The sequence below is a fragment of the Crinia signifera genome, chromosome 4 (assembly GCF_055691185.1).
Source record: "Crinia signifera chromosome 4, ASM5569118v1, whole genome shotgun sequence".
NCBI lineage: Eukaryota > Metazoa > Chordata > Amphibia > Anura > Myobatrachidae > Crinia > Crinia signifera.
The window spans coordinates 11,372,128-11,394,138 of record NC_139220.1 but is presented as its reverse complement, the minus strand read 5'-3'; the positions used below and the strand labels follow the sequence as shown (position 1 = coordinate 11,394,138).

Here is a 22,011-nt window from a genome sequence, read left to right as displayed (position 1 = left end):
CTCTCTGCGGTCCCTCGCTCTCTCTCTCTGCGGTCCCTCGCTCTCTCTCTCTCTGCGGTCCCTCGCTCTCTCTCTCTCTCTGCGGTCCCTCGCTCTCTCTCTCTGCGGTCCCTCGCTCTCTCTCTCTGCGGTCCCTCGCTATCTCTCTCTGCGGTCCCTCGCTCTCTCTCTCTGCGGTCCCTCGCTCTCTCTCTCTGCGGCCCCTCGCTCTTTCTCTCTCTGCGGTCCCTCGCTCTCTCTGCGGTCCCTCGCTCTCTCTCTCTGCAGTTCCTCGCTCTCTCTCTCTGCGGTCCCTCGCTCTCTCTCTCTGCGGTCCCTCGCTCTCTCTCTCTCTGCGGTCTCTCGCTCACTCTCTCTCTGCGGTCCCTCGCTCTCTCTGCGGTCCCTCGCTCTCTCTCTCTCTGCGGTCCCTCGCTCTCTCTCTCTGCGGTCCCTCGCTCTCTCTCTCTGCGGTCCCTCGCTCTCTCTCTCTCTGCGGTCCCTCGCTCTCTCTCTCTCTGCGGTCCCTCGCTCTCTCTCTCTGCGGTCCCTCGCTCTCTCTCTCTGCGGTCCCTCGCTCTCTCTCTCTGCGGTCCCTCGCTCTCTCTCTCTGCGGTCCCTCGCTCTCTCTCTCTGCGGTCCCTCGCTCTCTCTCTCTGCGGCCCCTCGCTCTTTCTCTCTCTGCGGTCCCTCGCTCTCTCTGCGGTCCCTCGCTCTCTCTCTCTGCGGTTCCTCGCTCTCTCCTCTGCGGTCCCTCGCTCTCTCTCTCTGCGGTCCCTCGCTCTCTCTCTCTCTGCGGTCTCTCGCTCACTCTCTCTCTGCGGTCCCTCGCTCTCTCTGCGGTCCCTTGCTCTCTCTCTGCGGTCCCTCTCTCTCTCTCTGCGGTCCCTCTCTCTCTCTCTCTGTGGTCCCTCTCTCTCTCTGCGGTCCCTCTCTCTCTCTCTCTGTGGTCCCTCGCTCTCTTTCTCTCTGTGGTCCCTCGCTCTCTCTCTCTGCGGTCCCTCGCTCTCTCTCTGCGGTCCCTCGCTCTCTGTCTCTGTGGTCCCTCGCTCTCTCTCTGCGGTCCCTCGCTCTCTCTCTCTGCGGTCCCTAGCTCTCTCTCTGCGGTCCCTCTCTCTCTCTCTCTGTGCGGTCCCTCTCTCTCTCTCTGCGGTCCCTCGCTCTCTTTCTCTCTGTGTGGTCCCTCGCTCTCTCTGCAATCCCTCTCTTTCTCTCTCTGCGATCCTATCTCTCTCTCTGGGATCCATCTCTCTCTATCTGCGATCCGTCCCTATCTCTCTCTGCGCTCCCTCTCTCTATCTCTCTCTCTGCGATCCATCTCTCTCTATCCCTCTCTGCGATCCCGTCTCTCTCTGTCTCTCTGCGATCCCTCTCTCTCCATTTCTCTCTGCGATCCCTCTCTCTCCATCTCTCTCTGCGATCCATCTCTCTCTATCTCTCTCTGCGATCCGTCTCTCTCTATCTCTCTCTGCGATCCATCTCTCTCTGTCTCTCTGCGATCCATCTCTCTCCATCTCTCTCTGCGATCCATCTCTCTCGATCTCTCTCTGCAGTTCCTCGCTCTCTCTCTCTGCGGTCCCTCGCTCTCTCTCTCTGCGGTCCCTCGCTCTCTCTCTCTCTGCGGTCTCTCGCTCACTCTCTCTCTGCGGTCCCTCGCTCTCTCTGCGGTCCCTCGCTCTCTCTCTCCTGCGGTCCCTCGCTCTCTCTCTCTGCGGTCCCTCGCTCTCTCTCTCTGCGGTCCCTCGCTCTCTCTCTCTCTGCGGTCCCTCGCTCTCTCTCTCTCTGCGGTCCCTCGCTCTCTCTCTCTGCGGTCCCTCGCTCTCTCTCTCTGCGGTCCCTCGCTCTCTCTCTCTGCGGTCCCTCGCTCTCTCTCTCTGCGGTCCCTCGCTCTCTCTCTCTGCGGTCCCTCGCTCCTCTCTCTGCGGCCCCTCGCTCTTTCTCTCTCTGCGGTCCCTCGCTCTCTCTGCGGTCCCTCGCTCTCTCTCTCTGCGGTTCCTCGCTCTCTCTCTCTGCGGTCCCTCGCTCTCTCTCTCTGCGGTCCCTCGCTCTCTCTCTCTCTGCGGTCTCTCGCTCACTCTCTCTCTGCGGTCCCTCGCTCTCTCTGCGGTCCCTTGCTCTCTCTTCTGCGGTCCCTCTCTCTCTCTCTGCGGTCCCTCTCTCTCTCTCTCTGTGGTCCCTCTCTCTCTCTGCGGTCCCTCTCTCTCTCTCTCTGTGGTCCCTCGCTCTCTTTCTCTCTGTGGTCCCTCTTTCTCTCTGTGGTCCCTCGCTCTCTCTCTCTCTGTGGTCCCTCGCTCTCTCTCTCTGTGGTCCCTCGCTCTCTCTCTCTGTGGTCCCTCGCTCTCTCTCTCTGCGGTCCCTCGCTCTCTCTCTGCGGTCCCTCGCTCTCTGTCTCTGTGGTCCCTCGCTCTCTCTCTCTGCGGTCCCTCGCTCTCTCTCTCTGCGGTCCCTAGCTCTCTCTCTGCGGTCCCTCTCTCTCTCTCTCTGTGCGGTCCCTCTCTCTCTCTCTGCGGTCCCTCGCTCTCTTTCTCTCTGTGTGGTCCCTCGCTCTCTCTGCAATCCCCTCTTTCTCTCTCTGCGATCCCTATCTCTCTCTCTGGGATCCATCTCTCTCTATCTGCGATCCGTCCCTATCTCTCTCTGCGATCCCTCTCTCTATCTCTCTCTCTGCGATCCATCTCTCTCTATCCCTCTCTGCGATCCGTCTCTCTCTGTCTCTCTGCGATCCCTCTCTCTCCATTTCTCTCTGCGATCCCTCTCTCTCCATCTCTCTCTGCGATCCATCTCTCTCCATCTCTCTCTGCGATCCCTCTCTCTCCATCTCTCTCTGCGATCCGTCTCTCTCTATCTCTCTCTACGATCCGTCTCTATCTCTCTCTGCGATCCCTCCCTCTCTATGGGCTGCATTTATCAAGTAATATTTGCAGCTAAATATTAAGTATCCCCCAAATGTATTTCAATCCCTGCTGCGATTCCCCCCTGCAGCGAAGCCGGCTGCATCCCCCATAGGTTTGTATTGGGGATGTATCAACATGGTGCAGCCGGCTTCGCATCCCTGGGCTATCGCCATTCTGATATGGCGATAGCCCATTGTAGCCTATGGCTACACATCGTACTGCCCGCACTGCATCGCACATCGCACTGCCAGGGCAGTGTGGTCAGAGGGGTCAGCGCATAACCACGCATGCGCTGACCCCCCGGCTTCCAGGTCAGGGCTTCGCAGGGATGGGCTTCTTTCGGAGCCTGTCCCTGCGCACTCCAATTTCATACATTTTACAATGCGATCCTGGGCGGTAATATTCTGCCCAGATTGCATTGGAAATTCGATTCATGATAAAATGGGCCCCTATCTCTCTCTCTCTCCCCCGCAAAGGCAAAAGGGGGTTACTGCTTTTGAGCCCTCAAAAGACTCCACCCATTTATTGTCTCCACCCCTTTTGTAGGGCTGCTTTCCCAGATTTCCTGGGCTGGATTCCATCCCAATCTGCCCCTGGTTACTTTCCACTTGCTTTTAGTAGCGGGACTATTCAGGAGGTACCTAGTACCGATCAGGGGGCACCTAGTGTTCAGCATACTCTTGGTCGACATGCATCAAGGTCTACACACCTAAAGGTCAACAGGGTCATTAGATTGACACATGCATTAGGTCGACATGGGCTAGGTCGACGTGGGGTTTTTCCACATTTTTTATCCCGAACAGTCGACATGGACACCAAAAAAGTGCACCGTGCCCCCCCCCCTCCTTTTTGGGCATGGCGCCTCGCTGTGCTCGGCACACTATTTTATTCTCCAACCACGCCCTAGTGGATGGTAGGGCATGAAATACCGCCTGTCCGCACATGTCAGCACAAAAAATGTGAAAAACCCCATGTCGACCTTTTGACTGTCGACCTAGCCCATGTCGACCTAATGACCCTGTCGACCTTCAGGTGGATCCACATTAATTCATATTGACCATCACTGGCCAACCCAATGCATGTTGACCTTCCCCTTGTGGACCTAGTGACCGTATCCCCCCCTTGGACAATGCCCGTTGGATACAATAGCTAATTAGTGTGATAATAGCTTGCTTCAGTGTCCTGTCCCCTGATGCAACTATCCATATTAACCATGTACTTGTCCTAAACTGTCTTGTAATGTAATTTGTTATGTGTTTTTGATTATAACTATGCTCTGTAAAGCGCTGCGGAATCTGTGTGCGCTATATAAGAAACTGTTAATAAATAAATAATAGTCTTTCATTTACATCTTTATCAGTATTATTTTTTTACATTTTGTACCACAATAAACAAAAACCTGTATTTCAAATTAAATGAGTCTAGTGTAATGTAATAATTATCTTAGAAAATTAGTCTTTATTCTCAGTACATTTCCTGCATGCATACCTCCCAACTTCTGTCTGTAAGAAATAGGGACACTCGCGCGGCGAAGCGCCCGAAAAGGGGGCGGGGCGTATGCAAATGAGGGCGCGGCTTATGCAAATTAGCCGCGACCTCATTTTCATACGAGAATAGACGCTGTGCGCATGCGCACAGCGTCTATTCTACTAGATTGGGGGTCTCCCAACTGTCACCCCCCGCAGCGGGACAATGCCTGCCGCGGGTGGGACAGCGGGACAGGACCCGAAAATCGGGACTGTCCCTCCAAAATCGTGACAGTTGGGAGGTATGTGCATGATGCCTCTTTATGTACTAGCTTTTTTGATTGGTGTAACTGAGCCTGTGGCTATAATCAGAGTGACGGCTCCCCCTCCCCCTGTGTGCAGAATGTGACCTCACTGGTATCTGAGTGACAGCTCCCCTCCCCCTGTGTGCAGAATGTGACCTCACTGGTGTCTGAGTGACAGCTCCCCTCCCCCTCCCCCTGTGTGCAGAATGTGACCTCACTGGTATCTGAGTGACAGCTCCCCTCCCCCTGTGTGCAGAATGTGACCTCACTGGTATCTGAGTGACAGCTCCCCTCCCCCTGTGTGCAGAATGTGACCTCACTGATATCTGAGTGACAGCTCCCCCTCCCCCTGTGTGCAGAATGTGACTCCACTGGTATCTGAGTGACAGCTCTCCCCCCCCCCCCCCCCCCTCCCCCTGTGTGCAGAATGTGACCTCACTGGTTTCTGAGTGTCAGAGACTTTCACTTTCATTTCTCCCTCCTGCTGCAGCGATGGCGTCTGCTGATCTGAGACCGGAGCTGGACTGTTCCATCTGCCTGAGCATTTATACAGATCCTGTAACCCTGAGATGTGGCCACAACTTCTGCCGGGTCTGTATTGATCGTGTGCTGGATACACAGGAGGGGGCTGGAGTTTATAGCTGTCCTGAGTGCAGAGCAGAGTGTCAGGAGCGTCCTGCACTGATACGGAGCATAGCACTGTGTAACATAGTGGGGAGGTTCCTGTCTGCTCGGCCAGATCAGGAGACTGGGATCTGCTGCACTTACTGTGTGGACTCTCCTGTACCTGCTGCTAAGTCCTGTCTGCTGTGTGAGGCTTCTCTGTGTGATAAACACCTGAGAGTACACAGCAAGTCAGCAGAACACGTCTTATGTGATCCCACCACTGCACTGGGGAACAGGAAATGCTCTGTCCATAAGGAGATCTTCAGATATTACTGCACTGAGGATGCTGCCTGTATCTGTGTGTCCTGCAGTTTGGCTGGAGAACATCGGGGACACCTGGTGGAGATGCTGGGTGAGGCCTCTGATAAGAAGAAGGAGAAGCTGAGGAATGTTCTGCAGAAACTGACCACAAAGAGAGCGGAGACTGAGAAAAGAGTCCAGAGACTGCAGGAGCGCAGGACAGAGGATCAGGGAAAAGCAGCGGCTGTAACAGAGACAGTCACTGCCCTGTTTAGAGACATCAGGAGACAGCTGGAAGACCTGGAGAAGAGAGTCCTGAGTGAGATCTCCAGGCAGGAACAGCGCGTTTCACTCTCAGTCTCTGATCTGATCCAGCAGCTGGAAATAAAGAAGGACGAGCTGTCCGGGAAGATGCGTCACATTGAGGAGCTGTGTAACATGTCTGACCCAGTGATTGTCTTACAGGAACCGGACACAGGGGACTTGTGTGACACTGAGGACACAGAGAGACATGATAACCAGGTCCGTGGTGCAGGAGGTCTGGATGTGGGACTCATCTCAGGGACATTACACACATTATCTGATATAATAACAGGGATAAATACAGGGATCTATGTGCAGGAAGCTACAGACCTATTACTGGATGTAGCCACAGCTGGTAATTATATACAGATATCAGGTGACAGGAAATCTGCATCCAAGTCATATATAAACCAGAATCACCCAGTAACACCAGAGAGATTTCAGTGTGGTCAGGTAATAAGCACCAGGGGATTCTCCTCAGGGCGACATTACTGGGATGTGGATGTCAGTAAGTCAGTGTACTGGAGGGTGGGGATGTGTTATCCCAGTATAGACAGGAGAGGAGACCAGTCAGACATTGGAGATAATAACAAGTCCTGGTGTCTGTGTAGGGGGTATAATAATCGGTACTCAGTGATACATGACAGGACAGAGATCCAGTTACCTGACAATATCCCCTATGACAGAGTGAGGATATACCTGGATTATGAGGCAGGACAGATCTCCTTTTATTCTCTGTGTGACCCCATCAGACACTTACACACCTACACTGCCGCCCTCACTGAGCCCCTCCATGCTGCATTAAATGTATGGGGCGGGTGTATAACTATATGTGGGGGAGTCAGGAGCTGGGAGAAATTACCATAAGAAATTTGCCCAGAGACTGGTGATATCACAGGAAGGGGAATACAACTAGTGGGACTCTAAGCCAATAGAATGAAGCAGTGGGAGGAGCTACATCTGAGCCCCTCCTCTAGTGTAGTCAGGTGACCAGTGTGCCTGGATGTGTTCTCTTATTGCTGGGTTAGAAACTCTCATTATAAATATTTATACATTTCTTTGGCATGTCTCCGCCCTTTGTCTCACCTACAGCTGTGATTGGCTGCCAGTGTGCAGCACTTGCTCCTATTGGCTGTGATTTATGCAGGTGGTGAATGGGGTTTTGTATCTTTAAGTCTCTACTTACAGGGAATTGTAGTTTTATACTGACTGTTCCTCAAATAATACAAGATAGGCTGGACTACAACTCCCAGCATGCCTCATTGACTGTTTAATATTGTGATACCTGTCAGTATCATTAAGAATAATTACCATTATTAGTTTAGGTGATAATTGTACTTATTATACAGCGCTCTCTTTATAACACAATTGTCACTTACCACTATGTACTGTGTCGGCATAAGAGCTTACCTAGCAGCATTTACATATGTACATTCTGAAAAGAATAACCCCCAACCTAGTATGTTCATACCCCGCTCTACTCTGACACGATCCCTCCCAAGCCTTACCTCAGCTGCCTATTTGGGGGTCTTCGAATTGGCACTGTATTAATAAAATCAGGACTGTAAATTGCAGACAGATATATATATATGTAGATATACCCAACTCACCTGTAGTGTTGTAGAGGGGGGTGCATGGTTCTTCTGCACCCTAGGCAAAGTGCCAGCTCTCCACCTGTCCTTAAACCACAAGACCAGCTTTCATCTCACATACCCCTATGTCCTACTTGTCCCTGACATGCCACATTGCACCCCCTCTCGTCCTTCACATACACATCTTCCTGCCAACACTTTACATGCCCACTCCACCTAGGGAAGAACATCAGAAGCCCACCATCAAATGATGGGTGGGCTTCTGGTATTGAATCTTTCAGTGTGATGCTGACCATCGCATCAAAAGAATTCAATAGAAAAAAAAATGAAAATGATTCATGCGCAAAAAAAAGCCCTTCTTTACACATGCGCAAGTATCTTCAGCACGGCCACGCATGCGCAGAAGCACAGCAGCGAGTCTGATCGGGGGGCGGGACCATCAAATCACCATCAAATGTTTACCATTCGATGGTGGCAAGCATCGGAAAGCCGCTATCTCATGGTAAAAGTACTACCATCAAAACAAAATCATCGATGGTTAAAAAACATCGCAATCCCCTTCCCCCCACACACATCCCAACCATAGAAGAGTTACCGACGTAGGGATCCCGACTGTCGGAACCCTATACCACACCCGGTGAGCTCATGTGTGCTTCTGCAGGCATGAAATAAAACGGTGCAGAGCATTGCAGGGAGAATGAGGTTATTCTGCTTCCCAGACCCCCTTTTACCCTCGTCCCGTGTCTGGGGGTGCTGGGTGCCAGTATAATTATATAAAGGCTCCAGGCCCAATCTAAAGTGGTTGGAATAGTAATCTGCTATTTTCTGCTAAAATCCTTATAAACTGCATTATTTCTATCTGTCTTATATGTATACAATCTATTATTTTATTAGATTGTAATGTATGTATTGTGCTTCTGTCGTGTGGCGTACTGGCTGAGAGCGCTATTTAGAGAGGATCCCTCAGTACACCGACACAGCGCTTGGGGGTTACACTCCTTGGGGAAGTCCCTCGGAATTTGCTGTGCAATGTAAGTGTTAATAAATAAATATATAAATCTAGCGCTGTGCAGGTTTGCTGTGTTCTGTGATACTTTGTTAAAATCAAAAACTCTACTAAACATTGGGGTTTATTCTAGTTCATTCTTTCTGACAAAATCCTTCTTAGATGGACAAAACCATGTGCACTGCAGTGGGGCAGATGTAACATGTGCAGAGAGAATTAGATTTGGGTGAGTTATTTTGTTTCTGTGCAGGGAAAATACTGACTGCATGATTTTACACTTCAATATAGATCTCACTTTGAAGAAAAACCTCACCCAAATCTAATTCTCTCTGCACAAGTTACATCTGCCCCACCCGCAGTGCACATGGTTTTGTCCATCTAAGAAGGATTTTGTCAGAAAGAATGGACTAGAATAACCCCCATTATTTGGTATACAGATACAATCACAATTAAATACAAAATGTAGGCATGCTGCATATCATTGTATGCGACTGTATCTGCATATCAAATAATGTTACATTGTAGCATCACATTTAATATTCAGATACAGCAGCAATTACATACAGAATATAGGCATGCTGAATATCATTGTATAAGATTGTGTGCCAGATTCTCTAAGCTTCAAAAGTGATAAGATGGAGAGTGATAAACAGCCAGCCAATCAGCTCCTGTCTGACATTTTTCAAACACAGTCTGTGACATGGCAGGTAGGAGCTCATTGGCTGGCTGTTTATCACTCTCCATTTTATCACTTTTGAAGCTTAGAGAATCTGGCCCTGTATCTGTAATGTTACACTGTACCATGAAATTTAATAGGCAGGTACAGTTGCAATTACATACAGAATATAGGCATGCTGAATATCAGCCTGAATAAAAGCTGCTTGTGCATCTGCTTTCCATCCTGTTGTGAATAAGATGCATTTCACTGAGAAAAATTGCAAAATTTACATGTACAGTACATGAGACTATTATGACAGATCAAACTATGTTTTGTATTTTTAAGGTTAGAAATCATTTTACAAATGTTTATTTGTTGTTAATGTGCTGTAATTGTATGCTTGGAGTTGATTTTGTATAGTGCTAAATACAACTAACCCCCAGAAATACAGCTCTAATGATGTCTGACATTTTAGAGCTGTTTTGTGTCTGATTTTCTTACTCAGCTCTCATTACATTGGCTGAGTTGTGTGGTTAATACGGTGAAAACATCTGGATCCAACTTTATCCTGGCAACTCTTATAAAGAGCTAAAAGCATCGGACTTTTAGGGAACTCGAACATTATTATATTGCCCAATTTTGTTAAATGTCAGATTTTTTAGGCAAACTTCTCCCAAAATTGGCTGCCATTACATCCTGGTCGATGTCTCAGAGCAAGGGGTGAAGGAGGTAGTCCGTGACTCAGCAGAGTAGGAATTGCCAGAGCAGCGCCCCCTGTGTCTGCTCCTGCACATGCCTATGGGTAATGACTGCTATAAAGTACAGATACCATATCAGTGACCACCATACAATTCAGACAGCATCCCAGTGACTGACAAACAGAACACGCAGCATCCCAGTGACCGCTACACAGCATTCATAGCATCCATAGCATAGCAACTAGGGCAACGCTGACCTTTTGTCATTGTCAACATAGTGCATGTCGACCAGTTGGTGTGGGACAACCAGCTAATTGGCCCCTAACTGTCATTGTTAATCTCAGTCTGTAAAATGATTGTTAGGGGCCTCCCACTTTATCACTTTTGGAAGCTTGATACATCTGGCCCTATAAGAGGTGATGTAGCCCATAGCAACCAACCAGATTCTATCATTTCTATAGTTCTTCCTGTAAAATAATTGTCAGAATCTGATTGGTTGCTATGGGCAACATCACCTCTTTTCAGTTAGTCAGTTTACCCCATAAGCTGCATACACATAGTATATTGGCCACTCAATTGAACCACCGATATATTGCTGGACCATCGATCAGTATGCAGAGGCGTAGGGAGGGAGGAGCCACCGGAGCTCCTGCTCCGGGCGCCGATTGGTTGGCTGGCGCCGCCGGCCCGCCCCCTCCGCAAATGATCCCTGCTACTAGTGTCGGACTCGTACGCCCGGGCAGCGCCGGCGGCTGCCCTGCCCGGCGCCTGCCTCCTGCCCAGCCTGCTCGCCCGGTCCCCGCCACCAAGCGTCACGGGCGGTGAGGCCGGGCGGCGGGCTGACAGTCACGCCGAGTCCATCATGTCCTCCTCCTGCGGGCCGCGGCTGCCTCTGAATTGCTGCTGCTGCTGCTCGGTCCGGCTTCCGGGCAGCGCAGGCAGCCAGCGTAGCAGCACTAGTGAGTGACAACAATGTACACTGTCACTGTGTGTCACACTCCTCCCAGCGGCACTGCGGCAGCCAGAGTGTCACCTGTCTCTGACCCCCTCCCTCCTCCCTGGCTACAGCAGCGTCATCAGCCTTCCCAAGCGCTGGCTGTAGCCTGGAGGAGAAGGTGTGTTGCTGGCTGCCGCCCGTGCCTTATTCAGTTATTCAAGGTGGATTGATTTATTTTTTTTTTACAGCTAAAGAATGTTCCTAAAATAAACATAGTAAGCTTGTCTTTTTGTTGAATTCGTGGAGCCCGAGGAAGGGGGGGGGGGATAAATATATCTTTATTTATGCTGTATATATATCTATCTATCTTTATTTATTTATCTTTATTTACAGCTGTCAGCATGTTATATATAGAGCAGCAGCTTCCTTTACAGTGTCTTATATAGCGCAGCAGATTCCGTTACAGTGTCTTATACAGCGCAGCAGATTCCGTTACAGTGTCTTATATAGCGCAGCAGATTCCATTACAGTGTCTTATATAGCGCAGCAGATTCCGTTACAGTGTCTTATATAGCGCAGCAGATTCTGCTCCAGCGTCTTATATAGCGCAGCAGATTCCGTTACAGTGTCTTATATAGCGCAGCAGATTCCATTACAGTGTCTTATATAGCGCAGCAGATTCTGTTACAGCACCTTATATAGCGCCAGCAGATTCCGTTACAGTGTCTTATACAGCGCAGCAGATTCCGTTACAGTGTCTTATATAGCGCAGCAGATTCCGTTACAGCATCTTATATAGCGCAGCAGATTCCGTTACAGCGTCTTATATAGCGCAGCAGATTCCGTTACAGCGTCTTATATAGCGCAGCAGATTCCGTTACAGTGTCTTATACAGCGCAGCAGCTTCCTTTACAGTGTCTTATATAGCGCAGCAGATTCCGTTACAGCATCTTATATAGCGCAGCAGATTCCGTTACAGCGTCTTATATAGCGCAGCAGATTCCGTTACAGCGTCTTATATAGCGCAGCAGATTCCGTTACAGTGTCTTAAATAGTGTCTTATTTTTTACGTTTTTTCTTTTGAAATGTAACATGCCAACACATGTTAGCCACGCCCCCAATTCATTACCGGGGGGGGCGCAAAGTATGTCCTTGCTCCGGGCACCATGGCACCTAGCTACTCCATACCTCCCAACATGACCCATGCCAGGAGGGACAAAATGCTCTGCTTCTGGACTTTTCTCTTAATGTATGATTGCCATCACCTGTTTTTGAACAGGTTAACTAAGAAGAAAGGTGCTTCACCACAGGTGATGGTAATCATACATTAAGAAAAAAGTCCAGAAGCAGAGCATCGTGTCCCTCCTGGAGAGGGTCATGTTGGGAGGTATGCTACTCCGCTGTCAGTATGTACCAGCAATATGTCAGTGTACTGTCACGATTTTAGAGGGACAGTCCCGATTTTCGGGTCCTGTCCCGCTGTCCCACCCGCGGCAGGCATTGTCCCGCTGCGGGGGGTGGCAGTTGGGAGACCCCCCCAATCTAGTAGAATAGACGCTGTGCGCATGCGCACAGCGTCTATTCTCGTATGAAAATGAGGTCGCGGGTAATTAGCATAAGCCGCGCCCTCATTTGCATACGCCCCACCCCCTTTTCGGGCGCCGCGCGAGTGTCCCTATTTCCTCAAGTCAAAAGTTGGGAGGTATGCAGTGATCAGCTTCGTACATACTTGCTTACCCTCCCGGCCCCCTGAGAAGGTGGTAAACTTTTCCACATGCTCCCTGTGGCCGGGCGGAGACCCCGGCACACGTGGGGCAAAGGACAATGGCGGCCGTGGGACTGAAAGGGTTAACCCCTTCAGCCCCGGCCGCCCGGACAGACAAAGGCCGCTTGGCGCCAAATTCAAAAACACTCACGGTTTTCTTTATTTGTGTTGGGTGCCGCGGCCCCGGCTTCCCACCGACGGCCGCGGACACCCTTTACGCACCCCTTCCCCGGGAGAGTTGGCCGGCGCTGGAAGTCTAGAGATTCCCCAGCTCGCGGCGCCCGCCAGGGGGAGCCGGGACTCACCCACGCTGCAGGCGCCGGGTCAGCTCCGGCGGCTACGGCGAAGCACCGCCGTTAACCCCTGGCGTGCTAGGGGCAGGGAGCGGTGACTACGCCGCGCTGCCCCGGGTGCCAGGGAAGAAGGAGAGGCCACCAGCAGGGGCATGGGAGCGCTGCAGCCCCGGATCAGCTCCTGTGGTTGCAGCAGAGCCCTGAAGTTAACCCCTGGCGTGCCAGGGGCAGAATGCGGTGACTGCGCTGTGTTGCCCAGCGGGGTGTGGGTGCGCCGCAGCCCAGTTCAAAGGCTGCAGCGGGCGGGATCAAGGTTTAACCCCCAGGGCGCTGGGGCTAGGGGGAAGCGGCTGTGCCGCAGAAGTTGCAGACGCTGGGGAGAGACTGTGTGCACACTCCCAGTACAGGGAAAGGAGCCCTGCAGCCAGGGTGGCTTTCAGGGGCTGCAGGATTAAGGGAGCCCAGTGCTGAACGCTGGGCACAATGTAAAAACACCATGTATAAAACACACTGCACATTATCCCCAATGTATGAACCACTGGAATGAATTGTATTGTATATAAAAATGCACTTACTGTATGTGTTGTGTCCCAAGGGATTCCAGGGTCCTGTCTGGGCTGCTGGATCCCCCCTCCAAACTGCATCCCAAAAACGGAATGCGGTACTTGTTTCCTAGCACGGCGCCCGTCGGGTCCCATCGCATACCATAACTTAAGGTATGCTATGGGACCCGATCAGACCAGACCGACCCGATTTTCGGGCTTCAAAGACGTTTCTGTACAATTTAAAAATCGGTTACATCGCATCCCATTATATGGCATGCGATGCGACGCGACCGACCCGATTTTTACATTGGACCCAATGTTAAATGCCCCCAGACCTGATTTTTAATTGTATACCCACCCTCATGGTTAATTATTATGTCAAATGCCCCCCCCCCCCCATTGTTAACGCAACGCCACGATAAACGTCAACCCGAAGCGTGGCGAGCGCAGCGGTACGCGTCCTCCGACCTTTTCATACCCCCACTATCCACGTCGGCGTGGAGTTGATTTTATATAGTGTGGCGAGCCACCGAGCCGAAGCTTGGCGGGCGGACACGTAATACATGTGAAGTAATGCGCGTCCCTTCGCGGGGCTCGCCACGCTTCGGGCACTATATAAAAGCAACTCCACGCCGTCCCTCGCGGCCTTTCTGCGCGTTGGCGTTCATCGTGGCGTTAACAATGGGGGGGCATTTCACATAGTAATTACCCATCAGGGTGGGTACACAATTAAAAATCGGGTGGGGGGGGGGGGGGCATTTAACATTGTTATCAGCCATCAGGGTGGCTGTACAATTAAAAATCGGGTTGAATCGGTCGCATCGCATGGTCGCATGCAATTCGATGCGACCGATTTTTCCGACCCGGACAATTGACATCGGTGGCGCCGTGGTAGGAAACAAGTACCCGGAATGCTTTCCCACACTGCATGAACATACGTTGATTGGTTGAGGACCACAGGGTGGGCTTACCCCCTGTGGTAATTTGTATTGGACTAGTTTAAAAGGAGGGCCTGTGAGCCCTGGAAAAGGTACATCTACCTGATCTGAATGCTGTACATCTACATTATCTGTATGCTGTACCTCCTAGGGATCTAGGAGAGGGCTCGTTTAAGAGCTTCTATTTTGAGCAAATAAACCATCTATTGCCCAAGACGACTACTTTCATCTTGCGACCAACAGAATTACTGCAATAATTCCGTTCTCCGGATGTTCTGGGTACAAGTATCCAGCGTCCTCCAAGTTTCCGCTTTGCCAGCTACCAAAGCAGAGGTCTGGTCCATGACCAGTGGGGAACCAAGCGATGCCAGTCGTCTTGCACGCCGCCGTCCGGGTGCCGGGTATCCCGGATGGTTGGCAGATGTCAGGCAGCGTCGGAGCGTCCCAAGCCTCTTTCTGACACCGGACGTCGGGGCGTTGCTCGGCAACGTCCCCGAACTTCCGCCCGGCGGCTCCCCGCGTCACTGGCTGACGTCAGCCAGACGGCATGGATTTTGAATAAAGAGCCGGCGTCTGCTGGGCACAGACGCCGGTTATAGCTTCCTGCAAGCTAATCCCTGTCCCTGCTTGTCTGGCCTTTGGTTGATGTGCCATCACACAGTTTTCTGTTCCTGTGCCTGGTCCAGTCTCACTGGTTATTCCCATCTCGGTTCATGTAAGTGCTCCTGTGGAGCCTGGTTATTTTCCTTTTGTTCTTTTGGAGAGCTGCCAAGCTCTTTTAGTTATTGGGCCGTTCAGCCCGTTGTTTCGTTTGTTGGGGTTTAGGATGGTGGCCCTCCGTGGGCCAAGCCCGTTTCCCTTCTCTGGTAGTTACCAGTTATTTACGTTTGTTTCCTTATGCTTGTCCTTTCTATGCATTTAATAGGCATGGTCTCCCTGTTCAGTCCTGGTTTGTTTTGGGGATTCGCCTCTTAGCCTTGTCTCCGTTTTGTGTGGAGATTCCCCGTACTCCATCTCTGGTGCTTGCGACTGGGTCGCATTCCCGTCATTGGCCAGGTGCCGGCAGATAGGGGCATCTTTCAGTTAGGCCCATTAATTAGATCGTCCTCTTGACAATCGCTCACCTCTTGTCCATCCATAAGACCTGGCTGCATCGAGGTTGGAGCTGGCTTAACTCGCTCCTTAGGACGCGGCGGTCACAGGTGAAGCCTAGTTCCCGCAGGGGTTTGTCATCTGCCCGGGGTACTCAATAGAGTCAGTGTAGGGTTCACTGTGGCCGTTCTAAACAGCGGTCCCGGCTACGGGCTCACGCCTGACCTCCAGCTACCTGCCTCCTGTAGTCTCCACCAGCGCCCAGGCAGCAATCATAACATTAAAACCGGCCCAAAAAGGTTTATAAGAGGTATTATATAACAACTTTTTGTTTGTTTTTGCTGTATTGGTGCGATGAATCCCACTCCTCAGACCTTCTCGGATCAAATCCAGGGGTTAACCCAAATGGTCCGGGATTTATCTTTGAAAGTAACCTCCCAAAAACAGAGGATGCGTTCTCCAGATCCAGGGGTTTTGGAACCGAAAGTGAATTTGCCTGATCGTTTCTCAGGAGATCGGAGGGCTTTTTTTAACTTTCGGGAAAGCTGCAAGTTATATTTCTGATTTCGACCCCGGTCCTCTGGTTCAGAGTCCCAGCGAGTGGGCATGGTTATGTCCTTATTACAGGGGGACCCTCGGACTTGGGCATTTGGTTTACCTCCCGACAGCCCGGTCAACAACATTTTTAGCTCTTTAGGCTTACTATAGGGACTTTCTCGGCTCCTGATTGGCCAGAAATCATTTTGAGCAGAGACGCCGAGGAAGAAGGATCTCTGCGTCTCTAGTATACAGCGGAGCAGAGCGGGTACCAGCAGCCAGGAGCAGCGCGTCTTGAAGTGAAGATGCCGGGGTGGACGCCAGAGGACAGGTGAGTAGGATTTCCTCCCCCAGGTACCCCTTTGGATTACTACGGATCCAGGACCCTGGACACTTCAGCCCTGGAGCCCCGGACCCGGACCAGCCCCGGAACCAAGCCACCGGACCGGACCCTGGGACCTACCTACGGGATCAAGATAGGTAAGTATCAGTGTGTTTGTGTAATGTATGTATTAAACTTTTATTTTTCTAATGTGTCAGTGTGTATTTATTTAACTATTTTTTTTTACTGTGGAACTACAAGACCCAGCGGGCCCTTTAATGCCCCGCAGGCTGGGACTTGTGGTTCTCCAAGTCCCAGCTTGCGGGGAAGGCTTGCTCGGACTCATAGTTCCACAGGAAAAAACAATAGTTTTTTTCATCTATTTTTTTACAGCTCGATGCCCACCGCCCAGGGGCATCGAGGACAGCACCAGGCTTCAGCCTGGTCAGGTAAGTCCTGGAGGGGGGGGACCCCTTAATTGGGGGGGTCCACACTCCCCCAGGACCCCTGGCCAGGCTGACCGGTCAGAGGGCTGAATGCTTTGGCCGGGGGGACTTGTATAAAAAGTCTCCCCCCGGCTGTGGCATTACCCTGCTGGAAGTATAGATTCCCCAGCTCGCGGCGCCCGCCAGGGGGAGCCGGGACTCACCCACGCTGCAGGCACCGGGTCAGCTCCGGTGGCTACGGCGAAGCACCGCCGTTAACCCCTGGCGTGCTAGGGGCAGGGAGCGGTGACTACGCCGCGCTGCCCCGGGTGCCAGGGAAGAAGGAGAGGCCTCCAGCAGGAACATGGGAGCGCTGCAGCCCCGGATCAGCTCCTGCGGTTGCAGCAGAGCACTGAAGTTAACCCCTGGCGTGCCCCGCGATTCGTGGGACCCCCGCGACCCCCCCTCCTGCGATTTGCGGGACCCCCGTGACCCCCCCTCCCGCCATTCGCGGGACCCCGCACCCCCCCTCCCGCCATTCGCGGAACCCCCGCTTTCCACCCTCCCGCGAGTCGCGGGACCCCCGCGACCCCCCCTCCCGTGATTCGCGGGACCCCCGCGAACCCCCCCTCCCGCGATTCGCGGGACCCCCGCGACCACCCCGGTATCCGGACTATTGTTAGACAGCACTTACATCGACACCATTAGTTCGACAGCTCAATAGGTCGACATGGTTTTAGGTCGACATACCATTAGGTCGACATGTCATTATGTCGACAGCTCATTAGGTCGACATGTTTTTAGGTCGACACTGCCATTAGGTCGACAGTGTCTATGTCGACAGTCAAAAGGTCGACATGGGTTTTTTCACTGTTTATTGAGCCGACATGTGCCGACAGGCGGTATTTCATGCCCTACTATCCACTAGGGTGTGGTGGGAGAATAAAATAGTGTGCCGAGCGCAGCGAGGCACCGTGCCCGAAGCATAGCGAGCGGCTGCTGGGATACACTTCAAACTGTGTCCATGTCGACTGTGTCGACATTTCGGCCAAAAAAACAGTGAAAAAACCCATGTCGACCTTTTGCCTGTCGACATAGACTCTGTCGACCTAATGGCAGTGTCGACCTAAAAACATGTCGACCTAATGAGCTGTCGACCTAATGAGCTGTCGACCTAATGAGCTGTCGATATAATGACATGTCGACCTAAAACCATGTCGACCTATTGAGCTGTCGAACTAATGGTGTCGATGTAATGGCTGTCGATGTAAGTGCTGTCTAATATCCGTCCCAGACCCGACCACCCCCTCCCGCGATTCGCTGGACCTCCGCGACCACCCCCTCCCGCGAAACGCGGGACCCCCGCGACCCTCCCGCAAATCGCGGGACCCCAGCGACCCCTCCCTCCCGCGAGCCCCCTCCCGCGATTCGCAGGACCCCTGCATCCTCCCCTCCCGCGATTCGCCGGACCCCTGCGACCCCCCCTCCCGGCATTAAAAGGGCCCCCCGCGACCCCCCCTCCCGCGATTCACGGCAACCCCCCCCTACTGTGATTTGCGACCCCCCTCCCGCAATTCGCGCCGCCCCCTCCCGCGATTCACGGAACCCCCCGTAGCGCCCCCCTCCCGCGATTTGCGGGCCCCCTCGGCACTTCTCGCGATTTGCGACCGCCCCCTAATTCACACATTCGGGGACCCCACCTCCCGCGATTCATGCCCCCCTCACGCAATTCACGGCACCCCCCACACCCCCCTTCCTGCGATTCGCAACCCCCCACGACCCCCCCTCCCGCGATTCACGAAACCCCCCGTAGCGCCCCCCTCCCGCGATTTGCGGGCCCCCTCGGCACCTCTCGCGATTTGCAACCGCCCCGTAATTCACACATTCGGGGACCCCCCCTCCCGCGATTCATGCCCCCCTCACGCAATTCACGGCACACCCCATACCCCCCTTCCTGCGATTCGGAACCCCCCACGACCCCCCCCTCCCGCGATTCATGCTCCCTCCCGCGATTCACGGACCCCCGCACCACCCCCCTGCGCCCACCCTCCCTTGATTCACGCCCCCCTCATGCAATTCACGGCAACCCCCCACACCCCCCCTCCTGCGATTCGCAGCCCCCCCACGACCCCCCCCTCCTGCGATTCATGACCCCTCCCGTGATTCACGGACCCCCGCACCACCCCCCCTTGACTCACGGCACCCCACGCGCCCCTCCCGCAATTCACGGACCTCCGCAACCCCCCCTCCCGCAATTCACTAACCCCGACAACCCCCCTCCCGCAATTTGCGGACCCCCCTTCCCACGATTCAAGCCCCCCCGCGCCCCTGCCCACGATTTGCGGACCCCCGCCCCCTCCCGCTAACCGCGGATCCCCACACACCACCCCCCCTCCCGCAATTTGCAGACCCCCCAGACCCCCTTCCTGCAATTCCACCCCCCAGCGGACCACCGCGGCCCCCGCTCCTGCATTTCACGTACCCACGTGACAATGGGGGATCCTGTACCACCACAAGCAGGTACCGCCCCTAGGTGGGAAATCCGGCCCTGGCTGCCGCACTGCAGGTTTCCCCACTGCCCTCTGCACCAGCGCCACAACTTTTATCAATGTCTTGCCCACATACCACTATTATACAGCCTCCTGCTCTCATGCACGCTCACTCCCTCCCAGTGGGAGGAGACGCTCACCCACTGCCGGGAGCTGCATACTGTCCCCCACCCTCCTCCAGTTCTAGGGATGCCCATCGACCATCAATGATTTTCAAATAATCGATGGTTTATGGCCGATGTTGAATACTTTTGCCATCAATGTGGGAGGACACTGCCCTGCCTCCTGTTCTCCTGCCCCGTAACCAGTGGAGACCCGCTCACCCTGTGTTGCCCACATTCCCCTATCATGATTTACCGCCCAGCCTCCTGCTCTCATGCACCCTAACTCCCACCCAGTCGGAGGAGACACTGACTCCTGTATTTCTGTGCTGCCACGCTGGACCCTCACCCACTGGCAGAAGCTGCACAGTGTCCACCACCCTCTTTAGTCCCCCGTATGCCCACACACCCCTATCACTACCCAGCTTCCTGCTCTCCTGAACCGTAACTTCCACCACTGGGTAATCGCTGACGCTGTGTTGCCCACATACCCCTATCATGCCTCATATCCCAGCCTCCTGCTCTCATGCACCCTAACTCCCACCCAGTAGGAGGAGACACTGACTCAGGGCCACCGTCCGGTACTCCTGTGCTGCCACGCTGGACCCTCACCCACTGCCAGAAGCTGCAATACAGGGCATCTTTCATACAATTCTAACCATATTTCTCACAATACAAATGTTCACAAATTAAGGGGCGTAGCCCCTTAACGCCGGTGTGAAGAGCGCCCGTAGGGCGCGATGAATTACCTAGTTGTATATAAAAATGCACTTACTGTATGTGTTGTTTCCCAAGGGATTCCAGGGTCCTGTCTGGGCTGCTGGATCCCCCCTCCAAACTGCATCCCAAAAACGGAATGCGGTACTTATTTCCTAGCACGGCGCCCGTCGGGTCCCATCGCATACCATAACTTAAGGTATGCGATGGGACCCGATCAGACCAGACCGACCCGATTTTCAGGCTTCAAAGACGTTTCTGTACAATTTAAAAATCGGTTGCATCGCATGCCATTATATGGCATTCGATGCGACGCGACCGACCCGATTTTTACATTGGACCCAATGTTAAATGCCCCCAGACCTGATTTTTAATTGTATACCCACCCTCATGGTTAATTATTATGTCAAATGCCCCCCCCCCCCCCATTGTTAACGCAACGCCACGATAAACGTCAACCCGAAGCGTGGCGAGCGCAGCGGTACGCGTCCTCCGACCTTTTCATACCCCCACTATCCACGTCGGCGTGGAGTTGATTTTATATAGTGTGGCGAGCCACCGAGCCGAAGCTTGGCGGGCGGACACGTAATACATGTGAAGTAATGCGCGTCCCTTCGCGGGGCTCGCCACGCTTCGGGCACTATATAAAAGCAACTCCACGCCGTCCCTCGCGGCCTTTCTGCGCGTTGGCGTTCATCGTGGCGTTAACAATGGGGGGGCATTTCACATAGTAATTACCCATCAGGGTGGGTACACAATTAAAAATCGGGTGGGGGGGGGGGCATTTAACATTGTTATCAGCCATCAGGGTGGCTGTACAATTAAAAATCGGGTTGAATCGGTCGCATCGCATGGTCGCATGCAATTCGATGCGACCGATTTTTCCGACCCGGACAATTGACATCGGTGGCGCCGTGGTAGGAAACAAGTACCCGGAATGCTTTCCCACACTGCATGAACATACGTTGATTGGTTGAGGACCACAGGGTGGGCTTACCCCCTGTGGTAATTTGTATTGGACTAGTTTAAAAGGAGGGCCTGTGAGCCCTGGAAAAGGTACATCTACCTGATCTGAATGCTGTACATCTACATTATCTGTATGCTGTACCTCCTAGGGATCTAGGAGAGGGCTCGTTTAAGAGCTTCTATTTTGAGCAAATAAACCATCTATTGCCCAAGACGACTACTTTCATCTTGCGACCAACAGAATTACTGCAATAATTCCGTTCTCCGGATGTTCTGGGTACAAGTATCCAGCGTCCTCCAAGTTTCCGCTTTGCCAGCTACCAAAGCAGAGGTCTGGTCCATGACCAGTGGGGAACCAAGCGATGCCAGTCGTGTTGCACGCCGCCGTCCGGGTGCCGGGTATCCCGGATGGTCGGCAGATGTCAGGCAGCGTCGGAGCGTCCCAAGCCTCTTTCTGACACCGGACGTCGGGGCGTTGCTCGGCAACGTCCCCGAACTTCCGCCCGGCGGCTCCCCGCGTCACTGGCTGACGTCAGCCAGACGGCATGGATTTTGAATAAAGAGCCGGCGTATGCTGGGCACAGACGCCGGTTATAGCTTCCTGCAAGCTAATCCCTGTCCTTGCTTGTCTGGCCTTTGGTTGGTGTGCCATCACACAGTTTTCTGTTCCTGTGCCCGGTCCAGTCTCACTGGTTATTCCCATCTCGGTTCACGTAAGTGCTCCTGTGGAGCCTGGTTATTTTCCTTTTGTTCTTTTAGAGAGCTGCCAAGCTCTTTTAGTTATTGGGCTGTTCAGCCCGTTGTTTAGTTTGTTGGGGTTCAGGACGGCGCCCCGCCGTGGGCCAAGCCCATTTCCCTTCTCTGGTAGTTACCAGTTATTTACGTTCATATAACAACGGGGTTTTCTAGAGACCTCTCACAGCGCTGGACTCCTGAATTCAGAGTGAACTAGACGTTTACATGTATCTCCCTCAGTTATTTACATTTGTTTACTTTTTGCTTGTCCTTTCTATGCAT

The 22,011-nt window shown here is 52.9% G+C and overlaps 1 protein-coding gene across 1 annotated transcript; it reads left to right on the top strand.

Annotated features, from left to right (window-relative positions):
* The first annotated feature begins 5,083 nt into the window (after positions 1 to 5,083).
* On the top strand, positions 5,084 to 8,507 carry LOC146073700 (E3 ubiquitin/ISG15 ligase TRIM25-like). Its single transcript, XM_083181088.1, has one exon. The coding sequence runs from the start codon at positions 5,137 to 5,139 to the stop codon at positions 6,718 to 6,720; it is 1,584 nt and encodes a 527-aa protein (XP_083037214.1). The 5' UTR covers positions 5,084 to 5,136; the 3' UTR covers positions 6,721 to 8,507.
* The last annotated feature ends 13,504 nt before the right edge of the window (positions 8,508 to 22,011 follow it).